The 27,962-nt window shown below is 38.9% G+C and overlaps 1 protein-coding gene across 14 annotated transcripts; it reads left to right on the top strand.

Moving 5' to 3' along the window:
* LOC146515178 (alanine and arginine rich domain containing protein) lies at nucleotides 1-27,938 on the top strand. Of its 14 annotated transcripts, XR_014875185.1 has the most exons (47): nucleotides 1-118; nucleotides 365-1,331; nucleotides 1,636-1,750; nucleotides 1,862-2,035; nucleotides 2,177-2,283; nucleotides 2,388-2,525; nucleotides 2,787-2,944; nucleotides 3,062-3,088; nucleotides 3,615-3,651; nucleotides 3,740-3,809; nucleotides 3,888-3,939; nucleotides 4,294-6,428; nucleotides 6,648-6,828; nucleotides 10,057-10,118; nucleotides 10,202-10,286; nucleotides 10,540-10,644; nucleotides 11,083-11,150; nucleotides 11,236-11,305; nucleotides 11,393-11,437; nucleotides 11,840-11,851; nucleotides 12,073-12,339; nucleotides 12,498-12,596; nucleotides 12,680-12,750; nucleotides 14,160-14,786; nucleotides 15,774-15,949; nucleotides 16,222-16,437; nucleotides 17,065-17,095; nucleotides 17,188-17,329; nucleotides 17,495-17,708; nucleotides 18,991-19,165; nucleotides 19,655-19,801; nucleotides 19,923-20,385; nucleotides 20,668-21,173; nucleotides 21,296-21,448; nucleotides 21,574-21,749; nucleotides 21,917-22,010; nucleotides 22,118-22,144; nucleotides 22,555-22,632; nucleotides 22,793-22,927; nucleotides 23,019-23,131; nucleotides 23,603-23,744; nucleotides 23,893-24,183; nucleotides 24,473-24,708; nucleotides 24,852-25,080; nucleotides 25,476-25,533; nucleotides 27,025-27,070; nucleotides 27,175-27,260. XR_014875185.1 is itself a non-coding variant. In XM_085167183.1 (46 exons), exons 2-46 carry the CDS (start codon nucleotides 1,132-1,134, stop codon nucleotides 27,300-27,302), a joined length of 8,820 nt encoding a protein of 2,939 aa, XP_085023309.1. In that variant the 5' UTR covers nucleotides 1-118; nucleotides 365-1,131; the 3' UTR covers nucleotides 27,303-27,938. The 14 variants fall into 14 exon arrangements, 13 of the variants coding, with proteins under 13 accessions (XP_085023309.1, XP_085023310.1, XP_085023307.1 ...); XM_085167183.1 differs by lacking the exon at nucleotides 25,476-25,533 and having other exon boundaries at nucleotides 4,297-6,428; nucleotides 27,175-27,938; XM_085167184.1 differs by lacking the exon at nucleotides 25,476-25,533 and having other exon boundaries at nucleotides 23,019-23,125; nucleotides 27,175-27,938.
* The last annotated feature ends 24 nt before the right edge of the window (nucleotides 27,939-27,962 follow it).

The following is a 27,962-nucleotide window of genomic DNA, read 5'->3' as shown; positions in this document are numbered from 1 at the left end:
ATTGTTGCACCCAGCTCATTTTTGATTGGTTACCTGAAAACCCCAACAACCAGCAAGGTTTTGTGAGCTGCTTCGCTTTCGTCTAGGTCTGTGATGGTTTGAGTCTGACAATCAACAGGTTAGTGTTTGACTTCGTGTGCTGTAGTTACACGCATGCTCGCATTAAGTAGGGTGTAATATCTTCAGATACATTATTCGTCTTCTTTGCTCTAGTTAACCAATTATCTACATCAGGTTTGATTTTCAGCGTCTTAGCTAATTAGCATTGTGTTAGCCGAGTTAAGGTTGAACCATAGTTTTTGAGTTGTATGCGTGCACAAGTGGGGTGTTTTTAAGCTGAAAATGGTCTTTATGTTTTTTTCAGACGTATAGCGACAATCCATGTTGTGCTCAACTCTACCACACATTCATTTTAAATGTGGCGGTTTGCATCAATGCTGAAGTGACGACGTGGGAGGCGCAGTAACGAGCCAGTTGAAGCTACATGCATATATATTTTTTACAATAACTTATTTTGAAGTGATAATACATGCAGTAATATAGCAGTATTACACAACTGCGCTACAAAAAAATAGGTTTAGGCAATTTTGAACAGTAGTAAATTGGAAAACCTCAGCTACGTATCAATTGTACAGTCAGTTACCATGGCAACAGCTCTTAATCTCAAACGCTAGCTAAACGCATGATAAAAAAAAATCCCGGCGACCTCAGCTAACGCTGTCTACTACAGGTTCTCTGCTTTATCGTAATCTCGTAAAAAGCAGCTTACTCACGATACCTTATCGTTAAAGGAATCCTCTGTGTAAGGTATGACTCAAAGAATGTCGTTAGCATGACAGCTAAGTTCTGCTGTCATCCAACACCGCGATGAAGTACTCGATGTTGCGTATTGCCTTCTGATATATGCACTCGATTATTATAGAGTAAACGTGCGAAAGCCACCTAATTCTGTATATCGGTGGTTGCATTATACCTTATAATAAGCGACGCTGTAGTGCTTAGTACTGTTTCAAGGGCTTCTAATCCGCTTTGAACGTCTTATTTTAGGGATGGGAGTGTCGGCTGTGGTTGACCTCCAGATGAGTGGCAGGTAGCGACAGGTGCTAAAGTAATGTTTTAGTGCCATATACAATGAAGAAGATATTCAGCTTCACTAAAAAGAAAAAACACCCGTCCGACACTCCAGACAGTGCAAGCAGGCTTTCTGTTGGCTATGAAGTGAAAGACAAGGACCTCGGGAAGGTTCACAAGGCTGCCTTAGCGGGTGATTTGGCAAAGCTGAAGCAGTTGGCTAAGAAGAATGATGTCAATCAACTTGACAAGGAGAACAGGTAAGTGGGGATGAAAACACTAATAAATATTTTTGCATTTTCTGGATTTTGGCACTCACTTAAATGTTAGCATAACGCTGCCATACATGACACTGCCTTTTTTTCTTTTCCACTTATGTGTCAAGGTAGGATCTAGTTACCATCTACAATTAGTAGGTGTCAGAAGGAAGTGAGTGAATTGAAAATGAATGTAGTTTGGCCTGAAGAAACAGCTAACCAAAGTTGTAAAACACCTATAATCTTGGTAAGGTCTGTTAGAACAACAGTGCTTGCATATGTAACACTCTTTTTATTACTGTTGCAGAACCGCACTGCATATTGTCTGTGCTAGTGGTCATGTCGAGGTGGTACACTTCCTCGTTGAGAGCAAAGCCAAGCTTAACCTATGTGACAATCAAAATAGATCTGCCTTAATGAAGGTAATCTTGGATGATGGTGCTTCAAGTTGGTGACTCTTAATAAATTGTAAAAATTCATTTTTCCTCACGTCTTGTTTTGGCCCGTTAATGTTAATTCTCATCTAATAACAGGCGGTTCAGGGCCAGCATGACAACTGTGTGAGCATACTGCTGGAAAATCATGCTGACCCTAATCTGATGGACATCAATGGCAATACGGCGCTACATTTAGCGGCAAACATCCCATCCGTCCCCACTGCTGTCCTGCTGCTGCAACATGGGGCTCAAATCAATTCCCAGAACAAGGTGGCTTTTTTTCTTTCTGTCCCCTACTTTGCAGTTTGTCTGCTTTAGGGTGAACATCAGGATACTCTTGAGTGCGTATGGAAAGCACTGTCCAGTGGGCAAGAATTTTAACTGTGATTTTAACTCTAATCTATATTTTAGGAGGGTTTCACGCCTTTGATAGTAGCAGTGCGAGAGAACCATATTGAGATGGCTCAGTTTCTCCTCAAGGAAACTGCTGATGTGAATTCTGTGGATCAAGATCAAAGGTTAAGCCATGACACCTTTGTGATTCACTTTGGATTATGTTAATGTGTGTTACTTATTATTTGGCATGGTTGAACATGTTGCTGCAATTGATTTTTACCTGCAGGTCCCCATTAATGATAGCTGCTGGAAATGGCGAAGTCTGTATGGTAAAGCTGCTCCTGCAGTTTGATGCAGATACCACACTAAAGGATACCAAAGGATGTTCAGCTGATAACTATGCAGGAATAAATGGGCATCACTCGTAAGCACACTTTTTCAAAAGAATATGTCTTTGTGCTTGTATATGGGTATTTCTTCTGTAATTTATACATTTATGTTGGATTTTAATGCAGAAATGAAAGAAACTAAATAGCCGAAGCCCACAAATGGGTTGTAATAAATTATTTTGGATGTTATTTTATTTTAATAATTTATTAATGTTTCTCCTTAACTCTTAGTTTGCTAAAGTTTCTCAGCAGTCATGACGTTATGACATTTTAGGTCTCTCCTCTCTTCTTGTCAGTTGTTCCCACCTAATCATAGAACATGATACCCAGCATTCGGACAGGGCCTCCCTATCACATCAAGACCTGAGCAAGAAGAAGAAAAAAATGCTGAGCGCTCCTTCCCAAGATCTTGAAGCAGGCTTCTCTTTGGGAGGACCAGCCACTGACAGAGATGGTATGCAATTTATTTTATCACATCAAAGCGACTGAAAATCATTATTATCATGTCTATTAATAATTGACTTTGGTCATTTTACTTATTCCTCATGCATTACCTCTTGACTGGCTCTAGAGCATGGAGCAGATGAAGCAGGGAAAGGTATTGCTTTCCTTAGCTAGACTTTGTTAGCAAAATCTGTCTGTTTTTTGTCCCCTTTTTAAAACCATTAACAGCTATGGGGATGATTATTAAATATAGGGAAATTTGTTTTGGAAATGCAATTTTTCCTGCTGCCTCTTAGGCTCGATTAAAAAAATAAAATAGCAATACAGTGACAGCAAATATTTTAATAAATACAGGGACACTAACACTAACTAGGTTAGCCCATAAATTTCACTTTCTCACATCGCAGTTTCATGACTTTTCATGTTAGCTAGTATCAATGAAGAACAAAAACTCACTGGGGCAAATTAGAGGGATAACTGAATGATAATACATCTGCTGACACTGTTATGTGGTGAATAAATATATATATAATTTGTGTGTGTGTGTGTGTGTGTGTGTGTGCCAACATTTAAATCTTCTAAAGATTTCACCATTAAAAAGTTGTTTTATTGAAATATTACTTCAATAATTTGTTTCAGATCAGGCTGAGCTGAAAATATGTTTTCCTGCTTTCTTGCAGATTTTGAAGATAATTCTCAGTCGGAGTCACTAAGTCGGTGAGCTAATTTCTTAATGCTGTCTACAGTTTATACTTACAGCCGACTTCCTTGCTATGACCATTTTCTTCCTCCTCCTCTTCTTTAGTGTTTCAAAAAGGGCTGCAGATGATTGGCCATCATCATCAGATGATGATGAATCTGTTTTAATTGAAAAGGTTGGAACTACTCATTCTTCTTTTATATTGTATTATTGTAATCTTGCCCTGACTTTTATTTAATTTTCTGACTTGCAGAAACCTCTGAAAGTTGACCTCAGCAAAATAATTGCATCTAAAAAGGGAGAAGGTACCAAGAATCTTTCAGCCTTTTTTAATCCATAGTTTGTAGTTTTAGGTAGTAACCTTCTATCCCTCTTTGTCCAGTAGCTTCGGCACGAGCTGACACATCGTTGAGTGGCTCAGACTCTGAGCCAGAAAGTGAAAATAGAGTTCAGAGAATCCCATCCCTCCCAAAGGCTTTGTCATCCAGCAAAAGTCTTCAGCATCCAGTAGATCCCACTCCTATTACCTTCCTTCCCAGTGCATCCCACATGACTTCCACTCCGCTTCCACACTACAGAAAGGTGAAAAATTTCTGTTGAAACTTTGTTACATGCTTGTGTCTGACAGATTTTTGTCTTTTTCCCTAAAATCTTAAAACAAGCTGGCTGTGCAGCTGAACAGGGGAAAAGAAAACACTCTGAACAACCTCTGGGTACTAAATCAAGACCATTGTCTCAAGAAAGAAGTTCAGATGCAGATGACTCTGAAGAGGAGGATGGCGAAGAAGAGGGAGAGGAAGACGATGAAGAGGATGAAGAAGAGGAGTCTAATGAAGAGGAAGAAAATGATGAAGAAAGTGATGAAGGGGAAGAGGAGGAGGACGAGGAAGAAGAAGAAATAGAAGAAGAAGAAGAAGAAGGCTCTGAAGAGGAGGATCAGGAGGATGATAGCAACTGCGTGGCTAGCACTACAGAATTTAAAGCCCCTCAGATCACACATGATACTGGCATCACTTTAAAGAGTGAAACATTTCCTGGAGTTGTACGTGAGAGTGCAGATACCTCAGAGAAAAATTCCAAAACAAAGACTTTAAGCACCAACCTCATGCACCCTGCTGGGACATCGAGCTTTGTTACTCCAGCCACATTACATATAGTGGAGGATTGCGTTGTGTCAGCCATAAGAGTAGAATCTAAGTTTTCAGATGAAGATGACAGCCTCGGAAAGAAATATTTGAGTTCATCGGATCAAAACGTAATTTCAGGCCAGGATTCAACACGATGTTGTCTAGAAACTCATTCATCAGGCGAGGATATGAAGGAATGTGAGAGAGACACAGAAAAGGATGATGAAGACTCATGGGGCAATAAACAGAATCGTGGTGATATGGAGTGGAATGACAGTGATAATGAGGAGGACAAACATTTGCTTGCTAATCAAACAAATGTATTACCTGAAGTTGGCATAAAAAACACAGACAGTACTTCTGATGGTAAAGATGATTGTGGATCGCACAACAAAGTTTCCACAGGAGTGAAACTTAGGTCCTCATGGGGATCTTCATTAGAGGACAGTAATATTGACATATCTGAGGTAAGCAATGAGGTTTTTGATCAGAAAAGCACTGTTCAAGCACCAGAAGCACCATTATTGCATTTAAAAAACACATTGCTCCAGTCAAATGAAGAACATCCAGATAGACCATGGGATCCTTCATCACCAGTTGCATCTCCAAAATGTTTTACACTTAAGGAGGTTATAGACAACCACAAGTCACTGTCTGGTCTAGGTCCACAAACCTCTTCTCAGTCCAGAAACCAAGCAGTTGTAGATGAATCAGAGTGGAATTCCTCTGAAAATAAAGACCAAAATGATTTTGGCACTAACTCTAATTGTGAAGTGGTGTCACCAGTTTCCAAAGCAAATGAGACCGGAGAGATGCAATTAGAGTCTAAGGAAGAAGAGGTCAGAGAAAGTATTGAGAAAGAGTCAGATGACCCCTCACCAGTACTTTCATCGGCACTGGAGGATGAAAACCAACTTTTGGGGAATGATGAAGTTGAAGAAGATGAAAGCTGTTGGGATGATGAAGATGAAAGCAATGGCTCAGAAAAGCAAGAGAAAATTGCGATGAATGACAGTGATGTTTTACACAGTGAGGATATTCTGAAGATACCCGGCTCAACCAAGCTGTTGTCTTCAAAATTGAAGTCCACAGCTACAGTACACAAGAATGTGGCAGAAGACACTAAAAGGGATAATCAGCATGATGAAGATGGTGAATTGGTTCCTCAGTCAGTTATCGGTGAAAATGATATGCTTGCAGAAAATGTTGAACTGGAAGAAGAAAAGCTGGAGGTTGTTAAGAAATACAGTGTCCACAAAGATGATGAGACGAGTGAAGACTCTGACAGCAAGATCCAGAAGCTGCAGTACGATTTTGTCAATGCTACAGTTAAAATGTCCACAGTAGGAGACGATTCTGATAAAACTGTTGATGGAGGCCTTTGTGAAGGTATCGATGCAGATGATGAGCATGAAGCTAGATTAACTGCATACGTTCCATTTAAAAACCAAACTAGAGTGTTGTCAGAGGAGATTAATGAAAAACCAATAAAGGAAAAGACATTTTCATGCCCACCCATCAAACATCAAACCACAGCTTGTCGGCACAGTGATTCAGATGTGAACACATTTTCAGATGAAGCACTACCTCAGACTGACATTGATGACGTTGATGTAGACTCACCTGATGAGGCAGAAAACATATACATGATATGCTCTGGCATTCAGGTAAAACGGGAATATTTTTACTTGTGTTTGTCTCATTTAGTTTGGCTATTAATAGTCTGTCCTCTATAGCTAGGCCAAGACCTTTAAGACAGTTATATTTACGTCCTTGTTCCTAGCTTAGCTTGTATGTATATAAAAGGTGACCTGTGGATGCATACTCACAGAAAATGGGATTTACCATGCACAGTTTTGAATATTTCCATTTTTTCCTGCACACAGAAGGACGATTCCACTGAGGATGAGGAAGAGGATGAGGGTGATGATGACAAAGAGGGGGAACAAGAGGAGGAGGAAGAAGGAGACGAATCAGCTGAGAATGATCAGCTTGAAGAAAGTGGAGAGTCTTGTGACGCCAATTCGCTTGCTCCTGAGGCCGAAGTTTCTAAAGAGAAGAAGAGGGGTAAGGAGGAGTTACTTTCTACAGAACCAGCAAATGCTCATACAGGAGTTAACAATACTAAAAACCATTGTGCAGAAGTGCTTATTGTAAGTGACTGTTGGATCGGTCGTAGGGTAGCACTGTAATTGCTATTAGTGTCTAATGTGAGTGTGGCTGTACTGTGCCTAGAACTCCGCCATGGCAATAAAACACCAGTCTACCAAAGATCAAAGACCTTATAGAAGCAAATCTGTAGTATAATCAGTCAGATCTGATTAAACTCCTCAAAACTGACACAATCTTTATTGTTGCAGGATTCTCCGATAGATTTCAATTCAGGATTCTTTTAGTGCCAGTCTCTCTCATGCCTGGGAAACTACTAGTGACTTCAAAGGCCATAGCATATGACTCACAAAATTTTCATACTTATTAGTATTACTGCTGAATTTGCACAATTTACAGAAATGTTACAAAGCAAGACTATATAGATATTATATATAAATACAGCTACGTTTTTAAAGAAAGATTAGGGAGTAAACTTTTTTCCTTTTCTTTTTTCTTTTCAATCCAACAAATACAATAAAAATAAGACAAAACACGATTTGATATTATATTATTGATAATTGTCCCCTCCCATGTGAGGGGACAATTTATAAATACTTCGTCATAGTTTAGATGCCATCATTCATAAACTTCGCTCTCTCTTTTTTAAAAGCTTTTCAAAGCATCATATTCTAGTGACCCATAGATATAGAGGGACCCCACGACGTAACGGTTCTACCATATCTCCTCACTAAATATATAAAGGCTAATTTACGCTATAGAGTCCTGCTCTTAAGAACTGACAGAGGTGTAACACTGCCTGTGAAGCTGAATTTATGAAATAAGTGCTTAAAATTAAAGTTTTTAAAACATGTTGTATTGTACATATTGTATCAGTTCAGAATGGTACATCACTGGGTTGTTTGGTTGGTTGTGGTCAATAGACATATTAGTTTGTGTTAGCTAACTAGTAACAGAACCAGTAACCCAGGGGAGTATAAGGAGACTAAAACTAAAAATCAGTTTAAGGGGATCACCTTTGTGCTGCCTCTGGCTCCAACAATGAGTTTTATGTTAAAGTCAAGGATACTGTTCACTTTCACTGTCTGCCTTTTTAAGCAGGAGGTGGTTCCTTGTTGCTTGGCTAGCTGCATTGAAACGGGATGATCCACCTCTTAACCTAATGATGCTTTGTATCAAGCAATAAAAATCCTTGAAGTTTTCACCGTAAAATCCCGTACAAAATAAAAATGAGAGACTTAATCCATGACCTCTACATGTCTTTGCTTTAAAGCACATTATTAACAACTATCTGGACATTACAAAGTTTGCTCAATGAAAATGTCACCTCTCACAAAATACCTAATGAATAGAAAAAAATAGACAGTGTTTATATTGGCAACCTATTTTAAATACTTCAATTAAAAAAATTTCATTTATTTAAAAATGCTTTGCATTTTAGCTGTAGTGCGGTACAATTGAATGTTGCAGTCCAGTAATGTAGCACTGTCCACCAGCTATAACTCAAAAGTGAGATGCAGAGCTGCAAAGCTGTCACTCTTGCCAGACATGGTGTGTAAGAGACAGGCACCCCAGGGGGTTTGCCACTTTGAGCACAAAGAGGATGTAACATAGGCCAGCAGGTGAGCACTAATCACTGTTAGCCTAGTTCACAAGCAGGCCTTCTATAATTACTGGACATTAGTAGACGGATGTAAGCTAAACAGGTAAAAGAGTTTTAAGTCATGACCTTTACTTATTTCTTTGTTTCTTTTTTAGACACTATTTTGGCATCTTTTTCAGTCTAAAGTATGTATGGTTAATGGGAACTGTAATAGGATTAGAAGGATTCAGTAGATGCAGTAGCTAACTTGTCAGTAATTTGTCACAATTATTAATTGATTTTATTAACAGACACACCTTTTATTGCACTTTCATGTAAATGTAACTCTGCTTTCACATCCTTGTGCTAAATTCCTGCTAATGTACAAATCTTTGCATCAAAATTCACTGTTTTTCTTAGAAGAAAAAAAAAATCTTAAAACAGTTAAATCAAACAGTTAAATCAACAGGGTTTCACTTTTACATTATGCTACATTCCTTTTAGTTACAACTTAATGAAATGAAGGTGTTGAAATAGCGTCTCCTAAATACCATCACTTAGAAGCCAATACAGACTTTTTCTCTAGTCACTGTAGAGCAAATGGCACACATGGCAAATGTGAATGAAACTTGTTACAAAGTACATGACAGGTGTGAGATTCATACAATACAGGTATTTTCAATTTGAAAAAATAACCCTGTGTAGGGACAACATCTTTTGTCCAGTAAGCTGAATATTTCCCAGAACCTTCATTACTCACTGTCTGTACTGGACAAATGTTTGGTGTTTGCGTTGGTGATTTTGGTGCGCCTTTGTGATCTGGACGAATATGCGGACGTGTTGCACAGGCTCACTTTGTTGACGACCTCTGAGTTGGTGTTGGGAGATTCACGTCAGCAGCCATTGCATTCTTTTCCTTGGCCTTCATGTATTAGTCATGCTAGAGTTAGTGGTGCGTGTTCAGGTGGCTGAATGAGTTAATTCTGTTGCTTTGCAGCACAGACACAAGTGAGCACTCTTTGCGTATGATTTCATCTTGGTTATAATCTTGTGCTAAATTCAATGTGTTTCTAAACAACAGGTGATGATCTTCAGCTTCTACTGTGGCAGACATTAGAAATTTGCAGTGTTTTAACATACTGTTCCTTGTTGAAGAAACCTCAGGCTGTGCGGCGCAGCAAAAAGCTGTAATTGACAAATGGTCAGGTGTTAATTTAAGGTGTACTTGATTTGCTTTACTTTGGTACAGCACGCATTTCCAGTATTGTCTGATGAGATTCATGTTATTATGAGAGGCTAAAAATCTTGTATCTCATTCCTGGCTGAATAAAGGATGCATGGAAAAACAAAAACCCTTCCACATTGCAGTTTTAAAGAACATTTTTGCCATCATTTAGTGAGTTATTTGTTTAGCAATGCTCCACTTCTTCATAAAGTTTACCTTAAATAATCAGCCTAGCAAATTTGTTTTGTATAATTTTGTGGACAAACAAAACAACACTTAAACTATAGCTGTAATTACTAGACCCAGGATATGAAATAAGCTGTACTTAAAAGACTTTTTTCGTCCTGTTGCTAACCATCACTCTTAATGTTCTAAACAGATTTCCTGTCTGAGCTGGGTCTAGAGGGGGGTGAGGATGACCAGAGTTCATGGAGCTCTGAGGTACAGTAAAGATAAAGTTTTAAATGACATGCAGGATCCAATGTTTGCCAACCTGATTCTCACAGACCAGCCTCATTTTTCAGTCCCACTCAGAAAACCTGAATGTTGACGAGCAGAAACGAGGATTAAATAGTCAGAATGAAGGAGAGAGAGAAGAGATTAAAAAGAGTAAGTCTACTTTGTAAATTCCTTTATTTGTTTTGGATTTTTTTTTTTCATATCATTCCAAGCACCATTTCATGCTGCAGAAACAGTGAGACTTTATTTGATCGTAAGTATAGAAAAGTGTGCTTTACTTTGTACATTTTCTTTGTCAGTTCTGGTTCAAGCTTTAATATGATGTGGAATGTGCAGTGCAAAATATAACTTGTGTCAATCAAAAAGCCTCCAACATTTTTTTTTTTTTACATTTCTTTTGTAGACTTGTTATATGTTCCCTCATTTGTAAGAGGGGATAGAGGCAATAAGATGGCAGTGCTAGAGCCTCGGAGGAGTGTAGGCAGGCCAAGAGTCAGCCAGGGAGGGGGTATGAATATCTTGATTTATAGGTCAGAGGATCAGCATGCAAACCATACCAGAGGCCTGAACTTCACCTCATGATCACAATAATAGAATGCATGCAGTATACTGTACTTCATCCTGCCTGCTGCCCATAAACCCTATTTTGCCAGAATAAGTGGCCCCCAGGGTTGCACTGAGCTTGCTTGTTTTCCACAAGATTTTGGCTTAAATGTTATTCATATTGGCTGATGCTGAACTTGTTACCCAATGAAACTGTGCTGGGAGTTGAAATGCTTTTCTAAAGGCTAAGCATGTATGTTCATACTAATTAACAATGAGCTCATTTGCATGGGAATGCTTTTTACAGAGTTCTGGCAAACTCATCCAGCTTCATCAATGTTGTTCGATTTTTCATAGATGTTGTGTTTTGGCAAATGTAAGTAAGTCATCTTGCCTCTTACAGTTGCCAGCAGCAGTAATGACGATCTTGAAGGTGAACCTGCCGATCAGTACAATAAAGTACAGAAAGAGGTAGGTTAAGCATTTTATTTTATAAAAAAATAATATTATCTGTAATTCAGTTAAGTAAAATAATAATATTTTCCCTTTGTACTAGACCGAGAGGGCAAAATGGGCACCACCTAAGGTTTTGAGGAAGCCTGAAGGCGATGTCAGCCGAAAGACAGGTGAATTTATTTAAAATCAAATGAAATAATTTGTTACTGTGAAAACCTTTTTGATTTTTAACACCATGCTTTGCTCCGCTTTTCTAGATGTAATGGAAGAGCTTGGTCTGGGTGATGTTGATGATCTGGAAGGTAGGCTGTAACAAGGCTTTTTAGATATACATTGTAGAGTTTGCTGAAAACAAAATAGTGTAATATGGAAAGCAAAGCTTCCATGGATTATAAAAGCAATAACTGGACTCAAGTTACAGTAACACATTTTCAGAACATTCTTGCATCAATTCCTAAGATTTTGCTTCCTTTTCTCACTCCAGGCTCTCTCCTTTTTCTCCCATCTCTATCTAAGAGAACCATATAACTCAAGCATAGCATCAAAAACCTTGTCCCACCAAATTTGTAACCATTTGCATCATTACATATATGCTGCCTGCAGTTGTGCTGCACACCATCAGAAACTTCTTTTTTTTTTTTTTTTAGGCTTGTGTTTAATACTGAGTTTTCTATCTTTTATTTTTCTCATTAAACCTTTTGAAGCTCAAAAAGCAGGTCAGTAAAGATAAATTAAGAAACTAAATAGCCATAAAAACAGTTTTGTAGCTGTGATTTCTTCCCTGAGACCCCAGTAGTAGTTTGGTAGTGCAACAGCCCACCGCTGATCTTTTCCATTGCTGTGCATCAGTGTTCTCCCAGTGTAAACTCTAGTCTTCAGCAACAGATTAGGCTCATTTGGTTGAACTGATATAAAGCTTCCTGCATTAATTTGACAGATGCATCGGACTGGGATTCAGCCAGTACTGCCAGTATGGGAGCCCTGTGTGGTCACAAGGTTGCGTCCCCTGTAGTTGAGAAAATTCCAGAGTGCTCCAGTTCATCTGATAAGGACCAGGACAAAGATGATGTTGCCACAGCAACACTGACGCATCAGAAGAGCATCAGCCCAGACAAGAGACTGCCCAGCACACCCTCTCAAGCTGTTCCTCAGCCCCAACCTCGTACGCGGAAGACGGTCCCTCAGAAACTAGAGAGTGAAGAAGGTAACGCATAGCAAGAACTTCTTAAACATTGACTTGTTGTTATTATTATGATGATTATTATTGTCATCTTTATTATTCACATGAATAATAATGATTAAAAAAAGATATATTCCTAACCTATTCTTGGCGGTTTGCCTCTTTTATTCGTTCTGATTCAGAATCTGATTGGGAAACCGAAAACATAACATCTCGCAAAACAGCTGAAAATGACAATCCACTACAAAATATGGCTGAGCCTCAAGCAACGGTTAAACCAAGTAAGGTTCTTTGGTCTTTTTAGCCTTGCCTTTTTATGAACTTGTGCCCTTTGCTTTGTCTGATGTCACTGTTTCTTTATTAGGGTCTGCTGACCCCTCACTGATGGAGAAAGACAGTGAAATTATCACAGAATTTGAGGAGCAGCAACAAAAGGTGAGAAATAGTGGTAAAATGGCCATCCCTACTAAGTATTTCTCTTGATTTATTTTTGTTTCAGACATGGAAAATAAAACGTACCAAGGCATTCCTAATCAAAGGAATAAACAGCACGAAATGATATGTTCTGGTAAATTTGTTCACACATATTTATGACATTGCTTCATCATTAGATCATTTGTAATTCTGGTAGACTAAATATGTTAACACCATTGGGCTGGCCTCAAATTAACCTCAAAATTACATCATGATATTTCAAGAAAAATCTAAATATTTTTTAAACCAAAATTAATGTTTTATTGATGTTTGCAGCATTTATAAGTGTAAGTCAATAAAGAGCATTTTCCATTCTTTTTATTTTATTTTATTTTTTATTTATTTTTTAACTGTGGATAACACTGTGGATCTGCTGAATGAAGTTGCCAGCCGTAACAGCATTATAGTGCATTAGCAGTGACACAGTATCATATCCAGTGACACAGCGTAAATGTAATGTACAAAAGTAGTCTAGGTAGTGTTTTCCCTGGACATGTTGGGTAAAAGTACAAAAAAACTTGTATTACCTTATAACTCATCAGGAGCTGCTCAGTATTGTCACATTTTGGGTCAAATTTTTTAAGCAGCTGCTTAAAGCCCTCAATTTCCTCCATGTAACCACATCTGGCATTTCAATCATTTTGCTTCTTGCCACATGGAGTGCATCTACTGAGTTCTCCATCAATACTTGGTGGAGTCTTTGTTTACACTCCATCAGCTGCTGGTATCTATTCCTTGTGGTGCGTTTTTGCCTCATGTTGAAAAACAAGTTGTTTCTACATTTAGCAGCAGCAGTTTAAAAAAGTATAAGTGCTATGTTTTGTCAGAGGTTGTTGAAGTATCTCCCACATGCAGCTGTTTCTCTATAGCTACACTAGGGAACATAAATGTATGATGCTATTGCAATGATTTGCAAAATGACATTTTTATATCTCATAAAAACATACTGGAATTATCATGGACAAATAAAATGACACAACCCCAACAATGGAATTTATCCTATACTCTAAAGAAAGACCACTGCCTCTTTCAGGCTTGCAGGTGGCACACACATTATTATGTCTGACATCCTGATTTGAGCTGCTGATTCTATTTGACTGCATATGGTTTCCTGACAGCTTTACTATGTTCACTACTGGCATGTTTACCATGCCAAAAATCACTTATTTCAGTTTTAGAGTCTAAAAAGAAAAGAGTCAGTCAAGATATCAAGTATGTTATTTAATAATCCTGTAAACATGAGTATTTTCTATAAAGAAGAATAAGAATGCACTGTTGCCTGAATATTTTCTCGAATATTTTATCAAGTCTCGGTTTTTGCATTTTTGTCTTGTCTGTTCTTTGTTTTATGTCCACTCATGCCATCAAAGGAGAAAGATGATGCAGTAGATAGAAGTGAGTTAGATCTAAATAAATCTGACAATAGAAAAAAGGATAACGAGTTTAGAGATCAGTGCAGTGCTGGAGAAAGCGGTGGCGTGCCATGGGAAAAACGTTATGAGAAGCTCTGGGTAGAGGTGGAGAAAAGAGAGGTAAAGTCCACCTTCAAGAGTGTCGCTGGTGAATTAAAAGAAAAGTTTGGAGAACTGTTTAAATCAAGACATGACATCAGAGAAGAACAGGCCACAGCTGGATCCGCCTCTGCAGAAGAAGATTCAAGTGATGAAGAAGATGGGGAAGTCATTGAGCGTCCTACTGCGAGAGCAAGAAGCACTGCCCTTATCACCATACCTGAGCAGAGAGAGTCTGGACCAGAGGACTCTGCAGCTGAATCGAATGTAAACTCCTTATGCGAGGACAGGATGAAGGAGCAACCAGCTTGTGATGGCACCGTCACAAGCCGTGCTGATTTACGTCAAACTGAGGAGAATACTGCAAGTTCAGAAGACGATCTCAACGAATTTGGTATAAGTCAGCCTCCCTTCAGACGTTCAGCACCTGTTCCCAGTGTTTCTGGTGAAAAGTTGGAAGAGGACATGGAAAAGTTTAAACTTGAGGTAGGGATGCTGAAGGTTGTCTTCCTCAATATGGAGAAAGAAAAAGCCCAACTTCAGAAAGAGGTAGAGGATGGCCGCCCCATCCATAATTCCTTTTGTCCGCCTCGCTTTCTCTTTTTCTCATGTCATTCATATACTTCATTTTCTTCTTTTACTCACCTGTTTCCAAGGGCTCAAAGTGGCCGTTCATCGTAGGTGTGTGTGCATATGTGTTTGGGGGGCCTGTAAGATTTTCCATGTCATATATGTTGTCTGTAGATCTCATTTCAAGTAGACGTGAGGTTGCATGTTTCTCAATGAATATTGGTGTCTTTAACACACCTTAAAAAAGGTAGAATTGAAGATTTGTTTGAAATTCATTTTCAGTACACCCACCCATCTGGTACCATTTTGTCGATTGTCCTTCTTGATTGCACTTTGACATTACACAAAGAGCAGTCTTGTGTTTTCTTTTGTTATGTCTAGCTTTCTGCTTTGCATGAGTTTTGCATGTTACATCGGTGTTGTATGAATTCTCTGTTTTTAGGTTTTGTATGAGGTTTGAATAAATAGAGGCCTTCTTGGCTCTAAAAAGAATCACCATAGTGATGATATAAATGTGTTGTTGTTTATTGTCTTTTTATGCATGCAATGCTTCAGTTTTTCTTTGTGCTTGTCTTTATTAAGAGGTATGAGGATTGTATTTTGGTCAGCCTTTTGAGTTATTTGCTGTTTTTCTGTGGAAACTGATACGAACTTTAACTCTTTATTTAAAGTTGATGACATTTTCTAATTTTAGTTTCCAAGCATTGCAGTGCATGGAAAATATGTCCTTGTAATTACATTAAAGGTGTTAGGTCTCCAAAGGGAAGGGTGGCACTAAATTATGTATGACAAAGTGAACAAGTACCAACTCCAAAATGCGTCTTAAAAGGCTGGACCAAACCTGTTACAGTTAGAGTAAATGTCTAAAGGCCAGCTATCAAATATTTACTGTTTTTTCCTCAGATTGGAGAAGGGAGAACAGAAATCGAGGTTGAGGTACAAAAATCAAGTACTTCCCAGGTTACTAGTGGAATAGCATTGGAGGAAACTGGTATGGGGAAACCTGAGACCAGCTTAGGATGCATGTCAAATCAAGCTGAAGCACTTGACCAGGACCAGCAGCCCGAGGCCGCCATGAGGTATGTGCAGTTTTGCTTTGTAGATTCACAGTTATCGTCAGTAGATGTTAACGATTGCTCCCTTTATTTCAAAGCAACACGTGCACAATCCTCTAATCAGATGTTGGGCTTTTGATTTTTTTTTTTCTTTTAACAGAGAGAGTCCAGTTTTATGTTTTTGTTTTGTGATGTCTCAAAGTTTTTTTTTTCTTTTCTTTTCCATTAAAAATTTATACGTTGTTGCATTTAAAAAGCCACATGTTGCTGATTATCAGATTTATTGCTCTCTGTAGCACCAACAGGGCTCCAGTGCAATTGCATCTCCCAGTCCAGCTAACCTGCATTAGCCACAAACAAGAGAAGCAAGCTGTAGTGGAGACTTTACAGTCAGAGTTGGTCCGAGGGGCCCGGGGCAGCAGAGCCCCTCAGACCAACACACATATTAATGGAGATCCTCTCTGTGTGTTTGACGATGGCACTTTAAGTGAAGTGTCGGATGATGAAGGAAGGTATATATACAGTATGCCCTCATATGTATCAGTTCTACCTCTCTGTCACTAACCCGTAAGGTATGTTCAGACTGAACGCAAAATAAATTATACACGCAGCACAAATCTGCCGTGTGCTGCGTTGAATAGGTGTGATATGTCAAATATTCAGTCTAGGTGCAGAAACTGAAGGTTTTTTGGATAGTTTTTGTAAAACTTGCACTACTTAATATAATAAACCTTGTATATTTGTACATTTTATACAAGAAACATCAAAATAAAAAGGAGGGGCACGTTATTATTGACACGTTATAAGATCATGTTTCAGCATTAATGATTTGTTAGAAATAAACCCAGATAATTTTGTATCACTGAAGCGGTAAAATTTGCTTGAATAAAAAAACCCATGTGACAAACATTTTGCCTTAAGTCTGAGCAAAGCTTTACAATGTTGGATCTTGCTGATGATTAGCATGCATTTGTTCTTTATTCTTTTCACTCTTTAAACTAACTGCTACCTTCCTATAACTGGATCGTGTACTGCATTATACCACATACACTTCCAATAACTTGTCTCAGAATTAAGGAACATCCACATTATTTTTCTGAATGACATGATTTTCTTCTTCTTTGCGTTTCTTCGCTCAGTTTGGCAGCCAGTGGACCAAAGAAAGATAAGGTAAGACACCAGTTCATACCTTGAAATGAAAGTTTGAACACAGTGAACAGAAAATGAGTAATGTTAATGTTACTTATTGTTTTGATATTCAGGACCGTGAAGAGGTGGAAATGGCAGAAGATTTTGATGAACTCACTCAGTCCTCAGACACAGCCACAGATGATGCTGATTCACCCGCTACAGGCTACAGTCACGCCTCCCTCCTCATTAAGAAACTGGACTCAGCAACTTTGGGTACTGATTCACCTTTTTCCACACATAAGTTAACTAATAAGTCTTGCTTTTTAGGAGTTTGTGACACAAGTTGTTTATATGTAACCTACCTTTGAAAGCAAGACCTTCTGTGTGCCGTGAACATAATGAAACTCCCATCCAGCCTCCATCTGCTGTGTGTCACAGACTCAACATGTGTAGTGAAGCTGCAGAACATTTTCCATGAATATGAGCGCTCCATCAAGAAGGGAAAGGATCGGCATAAGTACTTGACTGATAAAGTGGTCCTGCTGGAAACTGAGAGACGAGACTTGAAGAGCTCTTTGGAGGACATTAAAGATGCCAAGTCTGCCATGGAGCGGGTGCAGTTGGAATTACAGACTGAAGTTACAAATCTCAAGTAATAAATAAGTCCATTTATTTTATTTTATTTATTTTCAAAAAACTGGAGCACTCTGTAGCCATTGCTTTACAGCTTCCTATCTACTGTTTTGCCCCTTTTTTCAGAATAAATTTAGACTCAATTAATTGGTCAGTGCTAGGGGTGGGTTTTGATAATCGATTTTCTGATTTAAAATCGATTTTAGCTTAAATAACGCGATATCAATTCATTAAATCTGAATCTTTTTTAAATATAAATGTATTTTCCCTGACACTCAGACTCTCAGGTTAAACCTCACAAAACTATGTCAACAACCACCAAACAGCTGAAACAGTAAATGAGAGCAGGAATCTGCAAAAAGATGTAAATACAAAGCGCGCACCCAACGCATCAAAACCAGTGAGATGTCAGCTTTCTCACCTGACGGGACGCCCCGTACACATACATGCCGTTGGTGCTGGACGCCAACATCTGACAGATTCTGATGCTGCAGGTTTTGTCGCTCTCCGACTAAAATTCACTGAACCAGCAGCAAAAGAAGATCAAAACTACGCTTCACATTTCGCTTCACGTAAACATCATCGTCAATTACTTTTGCTGTTTTGGCACAACTCTTTCTCTCTCTGTGTAATTTAAGAACAGTTTACCATCTCAAATTTTTGTTTTCTGCATTATTCGCTTGCTTTTTGCCCACCAGTCTACTGTTGTTTACAGCGCTGTCAGCCGCAGTTTTTTTTTTTTTTAATTTATTTATTTAAATGACTTCTGATAAGACTGTCTGAGGCAAAGTTGAATCGAATCGTGGACTGAATCGGGACCTTGTGAATCAGAATCGAATCAATTCTAGAAATCAGTAACGATACCCAGTCCTAGTCAGTGCCATCTCAGCTCATGGGGTTGCTGACAGGGAAACAACCCCCCACACACACACACTTTTTTCCATCCAGATAATCACCTACAGAAAAATATAAATCACCTTCATTGGCATGTAAAGAAGCATTTTAATAAACTTTCATAAACGTCCAATGTAAAGTAAATAAAAACAAACAAACAAGCACAATAAGAAAACAAAAACAAAACTGGTGTTGAGGCAATATTGTACCACAATTGAATTGTATAAGGCACACAAGGCAGGCGAGGTTCAAAGTCAGGATCAGATTGTATACTACATGCTAAGGGTGAACTTCAGCAGGTAGTCTTGACCATAGAACAACATGAACAGCTTTGTCGATCTTTTTAATGTTCTTACTGTTTATTTTGATAATACTGACTTGAACTTTATGACTGACACATTGTGCAGATTTCAGCTGAAACAAGAACAAGAGAATCACCGCCACACCACCATGAAGTACAGTACCGCTGCCGATAAGATGAGGAGGATGGATGAGGAACATCAGAAAGAAATTCAGGAAATGCAGAAGGTGCACATGAACCTCGAGCTAGAGATTAAAAGACTCGTTAACAACATGAAACAGGTACATTTCTTAAATTCCGTTTTTTTGTGTGAAAGTGAAACTGTGAAAATGTGTTTTTTATTTTATTATAATTATTGTATTTACTACCGTTGTCATTGTATTAACTGTTTAAGCCATAATTCAATCATGTGAAAAAAAAAAAGTACACACTGTTTCAGGTTTGACATATCAGGATATAGCAAACATGAATTTGTCCTTACAAGGTTTTAAAATTAGTATTAAATATCTAATTAAAAAACAACACATGACATATTGCACCATATTATTATTTATTTAGGCAGTAAATTGTGAGCGGTAGTTCTTAGTATTTCTTTTGTTTTAGTTTTGTTTCAGATCTACTTTTATTTTCACATGATTATGTAATTGGCATGGTATTATTTTTAATACTAATTAATAACATTTTTTTAAATTAATGTTGATGTAATAATGACTTTCAGTATTTTACGTTATTGGTGCATTTATTTATTGTCTGACACGTCATCTGTCTAGCTTGAACAGGCCCACAATGAGACGCAGAGACTGCTGGCTCAGGAGCGCAGTGCACGCACCCTTCAGGAGAATCTTCTGAGCAGCCATCTGAGGAAGAACCAAGAGATAGAGGAGGAAAACAAAAGAAACATGATCAAAAGCAGTGAAGTAATCATCATTTTAGAACTTTTTTTTTGTTGCCTTTAGGTTTTGAAAATTTAGTTTAAATGTCTTAAGGATTTTAAAAAAATTCAATTTTTAATACATTTGGAAATCCTGACGTCCACAGGTCTTATCTCAGCTCACTGAAGCCAGTGACAGGGAGCGAGAGTTACTGCAGCAGACCGCTTCCTTACATGAGCAGCTCACCCTCCTGAAGACAGACTTTGAGCGTTTGCAGACTCAAAGCCGTCTGAACGAGAGCCACCTTACAGAGGCGAGGGAGATACTGAAAGAAGAGCTTGAAGAGGTACGACGGGAATCCCAGCTTAACAATGAAACCATGGCCCAAGTTGTGTTCAACTGCAAAAACCAGGTTACAACCCTTAAATCTGAACTGGCAATAACAACGTCCCGTCTGGAAAACGAACGTCAGATTCGCGAAAAACTGGAGGAGGAGGTTGAATTGAGTCGTGCTCGTCTGGCTGCAGCTGTAAAGGATGCCGAGCTTTGTCTCGCATCTAAGTCAGAAACTGAGAAGGCTCTGCTCCGGGAGAAAGAGGAACTTCAGCGTCTCAAAGACAGATTCACTGGTTAGTTGGACCATCAATATCACCAAGCAACAGAATTTTATGAATCAGATTTTTTTTTTTTAAAACACACACTTAGTCAACTAGGCAAGTATTTTATGCTTTCTGTCAGACTCATTCTGTTCCTGGAACCATGTGAACCACTCTTATGGCACACCCGTTTGCAATAGCAGAATATGAATATGTCAGGTTTTATTTAGAGACAGCTGTTTCAATTAATCTACACCAGTTAGAGGATTCGCTCACTAGATATTTTGAATTTGTCTCTTGCATTTATTCCTAAAGGTGAATCAGCCAGTCAGCGTGAGGAAGTCAGTAGCCTGTCCCAGAAGTTGGCCACAGCAGAGTCCCACGCAAACAGCATGGAAAATGAAGTTCATCGTAACACCATGCAGCTGACGGAGAAGGGCGTACTGCTGGAAGTGCTACAGCGGGAAAAGGACCAGGCAGTCGCTCGTGTCAAGGAGCTAGAAAAGGCTCTGCAGACTCACAGGGAGGAGGTCAGCTGTAACAAAGCACGTCAAGAGGCTACACAAGAGCGGCTAGTTCAAGCGCAGAGTGAAGCCATGTTACTAAGACAACAGCTAGAAGAGGCCCAAAACAAAGGTGCTGCAAAGGAGCGTGCTGTGACAGATGCCCAAGAGCGCTTCAGTGACATTTTGTCCAAGCTGCGCTCTGACTGTGAAGAGAGGGTACAGTTACTGGAGGACAGAAATAAGGAGCTCGCCAGTAAGGCGGTGGATCTCCGTGATCAGGTCTACAAGTTGGAGGAAGACAAGAATGAAAGAGAGGTAAGACTGAGAATAAGAAAGATTACCTTACTGCTTCTCCAGAACCACTTTTAGCCTTTCTTCCACATATCAATTAAAGCATCCCTTCAAAACCTCCCTTTCTCTGAATTCTGTGTGCACAGACTAGTCTGAGGCAGCTGCAGCAGGAACTCGCCGACTCACTCAAAAAGTTGTCAATGAGTGAAGCCTCTCTGGAGGTCAACACACGCTATCGCAATGACCTGGAGGAAGAGAAGACTCGGCTGCTCAAAGACCTGGACAGACTCAAAGGAAAGGTATTAGTGGGAAATGAGACCAACTCAACTTTGACTTAAATTAGATGGTTTATTATCTATATTTTTAGGGTATAGGGCAATGGTGTGGTGAAGCTGATGATGTGGATGCGGTTTCTGTCATGCAGCTAGAGGAAAGTGAGGATGAGTATGTACAGGCAGAGAGACGTATTAACAGCCTGAAGAGCAGTTTGGAAGAAAGGGAAAAGGAACTCTCCACTGCTGCTCAGAAACTCCAGGAGGCGCTGTCTACCTCAGCTGCTTCTGACACCACGATCAAACAGCTGGAGGATGCTGTGCAGAGGTACCTACCAACACATGTTATCCAGATATACATTTGAGTTTTTAGTAGATACCACATATACAAACATTAAATATAACATAGTTGGTATTATAGAACAAGCCAACCTTATCACACATAAATAAATATATATTATAATTTAATCAGCCATATCTTTTATGTCCTGTCAGGCTGGAGATTGAGAATGCCAGACTAGAAGCTGCTGCGAAGCAACAGTCCAACAAAATTGATGCACTGCAGAAAGGAGCTCAGGAAGCTGCCGCGGTGAGTAGTCAAAGTCCTGACACACACAGGGTGTTCATAATTTGCCATATCTACTAGTTTTTGCAGTGGATCATTATTGTATTTTAAGGTTTGCAATCTTTTTCCAGCTATCTGGCTGCTCACCTGGAGGAGGGGTTGGTATTGTGGATGTAGACTTAGCTTTTCCTGTGTGGGATTACATTTTATAGTTTCCAAAATAATATAAGTAATGAAATCAGACTGTATTTGGATGAAGTTTTTTGGTGCTTACTGAGGATTCCTGCTACACTAGGAATTCAAAAATAAGCAAATAGAGAAGAAATATCTTTGGTTTTGTTGAGTTCTTCTTGTTGTCTGAAAAACAAATGCTAATGCAAAATGTTCTCACTTTACTCTGATCTCGGTGTGTGGGGTTTTCCACTCTGTGTATTCTTGGGTTGCATGGTGCATGTTACTTCCTTTAGTTTTCTCCTTTCCAAAATAATGAAGAAAAGTGTAACAGCGTCACTAAAAAACCAAAATCCATCGTTAGTGTCCATTTAAGAAGCTTTTCTCATTTCTGTAGGTTCGAAGTCACTTGGAGGACATGGTTACGAACCTCCAAAGCAGTAAGATGACCTTGGAAGACCAACTGAATAGAGAGGTTGGTGGCATATTCTGTTTCCTCACTATTAAAACAGTTGCTTTCAATTTCTTACTCTATTCCCCTTTTAAAGCCTTTATGTACGTACGTACAGGAGCTCCCATCTAAAAATTTCCTGTTTAATAGATATATATATTTTTTGTCTTTTTTACTTCTTCAGGTCCAGAAGCAGAGCTTGCTCTCTCACACAGCCCAGGACTCTCGGGCCTTGTGGGAGGAGGAGCTAAAGGGCCGCTCTAAGTTGGGAGTACGATTGGCAGAACTTGAAAAGGAAAAAGGAGAACTGAACAGCCTGGTCAGCAAGCTTACACCTCTGTACACAGCCTAATGTTATGAAAACTGAGATCTAGGACTCGTGAGTTATCTGGCTGTTGTTTGTGTTGCAGATGGAGATCGAAAAGAAGAAAGCCAAGAAAATAGCAGAGCAGAAGAAAGCTGTTGATACTCGTCTGGATCAGGAGATAAAGAGAAACACGGAGCTTCAAAAAGAAATGTACAGGTGACCCCTAACTTTCTCCTCATGCCTTCCTTACCTTTGGCAGTGCCTTGTTGTGCTGTTTAGGTACACCTAGGATCCAGTAGATTGCAGCCTTTCCTTGCTTTTGTGACTGTGGTGCACCAGTGTCTGTATCCGGAGTAAGGATGTGCTTTTTTTTTTTAAATTCCCAGACAAAATTTTTGTTTATAACAAGACTTTCTCTTTAACTGATGATTTATGATTTGTATTTGAGTTTGTATTAAACATCTCTGTTTTTTGTGGGATACAGTTACCTTAACTTTGTTGTATGATAACTGGCCTAATTTTAAAAAGGAAAATCACAACTTAAATGACTTACTAATGAAGTTTATGCTTTAATTGATGTTTGTAGTCATTTTCAGTTTTAGGTCAGATCATTGGATTGGTTTGTTTTGATAAATGCTTTGTCTTTATTTCTCTATGTGAAATTGACTTTGTGTTTATGGATTTAAGGCTGCGAACCTTATTGAAGACTGCAAAAAAGAAAGTGCGAGATCAAGACGCTGGTGGTGCTGAGTTTGGCTCTCCTATGAGCAGCATGCGGATGGATCTGGGCAGACACACTGAGGGGCACTTTGGGCGAATGAAAGACAGGGTTTGTCCATCTGACACAGCAGATTTAAACCTTTCCAGTATTACCCAATATCTTACAGAATGTGCTATGGCTCTAGCGTCAGTCTCCTACATGTAGCTTTATACATCAGCTGTCAAACATTGGCCTCAAGCATTCCCTTTGTCCTCAGGTGGACGATTTGCAGGTGCAGTTGGAGAAGGAAGCATCTCTTCGCAGACAGCTAGAGAAGGTGAATGAGGAGCTCAAGGATCAGGTGACTTCCTTGAAGAGTATGAGCCACAGTAATGATTTGCTTGAGAGGAGTAAGAGGCAGTTGGAGGAAGAGGTACTGGACCTAAGACGCCGAATGGAGACTGCTCAGGTTGAGCAGAGCCACGTGGAGCAGTACCGGCGCGATGCAGAGGAAAGAGCTCGCCAAGAAGTACAACAGAAGCTGGAGCAGGTTAACCTGTTCCTCCAGGTACCAAGCTACAGCATGCACAACGGCAACACATATACAAAAAACCTAAAATAAATACATTTTAAAAATGAGCATAATACAATTAGAATGAGTGATAATGATAATGTAGCTGGTGTGTGAATGACATATGTACATGGTTTCTGTGATTACTATATGCCTGTCCATTGTAACCAGTTTCCATAAAAAGTGGAACTCTATGCAAAGATTTAATCATATATTTAATTAAAAATAGTAAAAAGACATGGCCTAGAGATCTGATTTATAATATTTGTTTATGTTTTTGTTCCAGTCCCAGGCTGCATCACAGGAAGCTCTCGATCAGATTAAAGCTGCCAATGAAGCTAGCCTGCGCTCTCAGCTGGAGCAGCAAATCCGGGAGCTGGAGGGGGAATTGGGCCGGGCCCGCACTTCCCAGCAGGAGAGCGTTAACCAACGCGAGTCCACACGCACAGAGCTTGAGAGATTCCGCCAACTATATACAGAAGAACTGCACCTACGCAAGTCTCTGGCTGCTAAATTAGAGAGGTCAGAACATCTTACCAGATGTTCCATGTGATACTTTCAAAATCAGTGCTTGTGTCTAAAGCTGAATATGTCATTAAATCAGTAGATGCAGTCAGCTGGTGTGATCAGGCAGGGAGTTTGAATTTGTTGTTTTCCATCCGCAGGGCCAACAGTCGGCTTGCAGAAGCCAATTCCAAGTTGCTCAATGAGCGCAGCAGGTCACTGATCACAAATGGCAGCCTTGGAGCGCCACTTGACTTTAGCTCTTTGGCTTCACCAGCCAACTATGGAGCCTCACTTGGGCCCCTCAACAGGAATCTTGGTCTGGGATTCTCTCTCCTCAACCCTGTGGCTGAGGGACAGAACAGCAGGGTGGAGGACTACTTAGCCAAGGTCGGCATTAATCATTAATCTGCGCGCTCACTCACTCATGACGATTGCAGGGAATTGTTTTTTTCTGTAGACTAGTTATCTATATTGAGCCAATTTATTTTCATAGTAATGGCATCCATGGTGTTATTTTGTAACTAGCGGCATTCAGAAATGTTGCTTTTTCCCATGTTAGTGTGTTGTTATGTTGTCATAACTGCAGAGAACATCTCTGGCTGTTTAGGTGTTTTATCTCAACTATTTTAGATTGAGAGAAAACATTCCTATAGATCTAAAGCTATTTTAATTTTATACTTTTCTCCTCCTTTCTGTCCTTTTCCTCCTCTTGCACAGTTTCTGTCTCTAGCTACTATGAAAGTACTTTACATCTGATCTTCTTTTATTTCTCACTGTTTTAGCTTCTAGCTCAAAAGTCTGTCTCTCACCTCTCCTCTCTTCAACCAGACTCATAATAAGGTGTGTAGATGTGTTTAGCTCAGTCCAGTTGGCTACTGTTTTCCTCTATCTTGCTCATGGGATTACTATGGTTCTTTTTCCCAGCAAACATTAATGTTTGGGATCAGCACAGGGGGAAATGGATTTTTTTTAAAAATCAAATCCGCTGAGATTTCTGTCTCTGTCCCTTACCCAGTTAAGGGTTATTTGGAAAGGTAAAGGAAAATTAAGGTATTTATAAATACCTTAATATAAAATATGTTATGTTGTGTCAAATGTAAGTAATTTTTATAGCATTAAAATAATAAAACAAAAAATATTACCAGGGTTAATGGTTAACTATAAAAATGTGTTGGGGTTTCAAAAATGTGAAGAAAAAAATTACTAAAAAAAAATCATAGAAATCGTTTAATTTGACCTATGAGCTGTGACTGTGTAGTAAGTCAGTATGCCAGCAGACATCTTAAACGTCTTTGCTTTCAGTGGACTTCTCTTTGCTCTTTATTTGTTTAGTAGATTAGAGATAATGTGGCTCTTTGTTTCATACTCGTATAATATTATATGAGTATATTTTGCTTTGAAACCCAAATGATCTGTATTTATCATACAGCGCCTTATTCCAAGCATGTGATAAAGGACAGAAACAGCCGATTAAGATACAAAGAATCATAAAGATCATGATCAAATGAATAATCAGTCACAATAGATGTGCCAATTTGTTGTCTGACACAACAACACACTAACTATTGTATTTGCATTCTGAGGAGGTAGGACAGGCATAAATATTACCAGCATATATCCAACCCTGGTCATTATAAAACAAAGATGTAGCTTCTGGGTCAGAAAAATTAAGCCAATTAAGAAGTGCCTTAAATTCTATCTAAAGGCTACAAGATGGCGATAGCGTGCCGTTTCTCAGTTCCCTCCCTCCTCTTCACATTCGTTTTTTTGCAAAAAGGATGTCAACAGAAACAATCATGTTGAGAATCCAGTGGTTGGCGTCACAGAAGCTACATCAGTCTTTTTTTTTTTTTTAATTATACGAAGTATGGATACGAGAACTTAAAGGTTTTATGTGCTTTTGGCTACAAAAAAGTAGCCAAAAAGCTTCATTTAATTTAAAAAAATTTGTTGTTTAAATTTATAATTCACTCTTTGTATCATTGATATCAATATTATTACACAGCACTGCACTTAAAGCACCAGTCACACAGGCACAGACAACAGTTAGTGGCCACCATGGGGGGAAAATGTTTGCTCTCCAACAGCTTTGAGATGTTAGAGGATCAGCTGTGTGACTGCGGCTGAAGGTGCAGCTTGCATGCTTGGCATGTTCTGCTGTGTTTCATTTACGTGCACTGACTTTCTTGCAGTGTTTTTCCACTATTCAATGTTTGTAATATTGAATCATTGTGCAAAATGTTATTCATGTGTCTGCTGTTTCTTAAAATGTCTTAATACTTAATGTTAAGACCATATTTATTTTCTAACTACAGCTTTCTCTTTTTTCAGATGCAGAGTGAGTTGGATAGAAGCATAACAAAGGAATTAAACAATGGTGAGCGCTGTGACACTAGAGAGATGACAAAAGCACAGTGGCATTGTCTCTTATGAACCAGAACCTGCATGTAGATGTAACTGTGATCTGTCTTTGGTCCTCAGCCACAGCAGAGCTGGATGTTGCCTCTGCCCGTATGTCACCTGTGGGATCTCCCAGAAGGGAGTTGGACCCAGTTAGCAGAGCAACGCAACAGTACTTGGAGGTACTGAAGAAGAACAGTATGATCTGACTGTCATCTCGTTTCAATCAGACACATTATTTCAGCCAATAAAAACACCTGAATGTTGTAAATCTCTTCTCAGTCCTCTTTTATAGAAACATAAATAATGCACATTGCACTTAACACCTCAGGATCAAAGGACGAGTCATATATGTGATAAGATTTATATATCTTGAAGCATGAAAAGTATTTGAAACACAGTTTAGTTTTTATTTTGTTTGTGCATATTTTGGCATTCATAAGTGTGTATTTGCAAATGTGCTTGTAAGCATGATTAAGATATTTGCCATGATATTACATTTTTGGTACATGCCATCAAATGGTGCAATATCTCTCTTATTTTAGTGCTGTGTTTATTTTATTTATTCTTTTTTCTTTTTTTAATGAACACGATATACTTGAACAAGACGAGCTGGAATACTCTCCGGTTATAGAAACAGGGTCACTACGCTTCAGCTTTTGTTGGCTTGTTTTCAAAAGTCACTAAGAGTAAGCTTTTTCCCGTTACTTGTATATGTTGTAACAAAGATGGAATAACTAATGTATAGAGATCATATTCTGGCTAAAGATGTTCACATAATATTTTGTAATTGGAGCAACTGTGTAGTATTTTTGTGAACTATTATTAAAAATCTTCCCAGTTTACAGTGTTATGAATCATTTCATTCA

Source organism: Neolamprologus multifasciatus, chromosome 7, assembly GCF_963576455.1.
Source record: "Neolamprologus multifasciatus chromosome 7, fNeoMul1.2, whole genome shotgun sequence".
In the NCBI taxonomy this organism is placed as follows: domain Eukaryota; kingdom Metazoa; phylum Chordata; class Actinopteri; order Cichliformes; family Cichlidae; genus Neolamprologus; species Neolamprologus multifasciatus.
The sequence above is the reverse complement of the archived record's forward strand: the minus strand, read 5'-3'. Positions and strand labels throughout refer to the sequence as shown.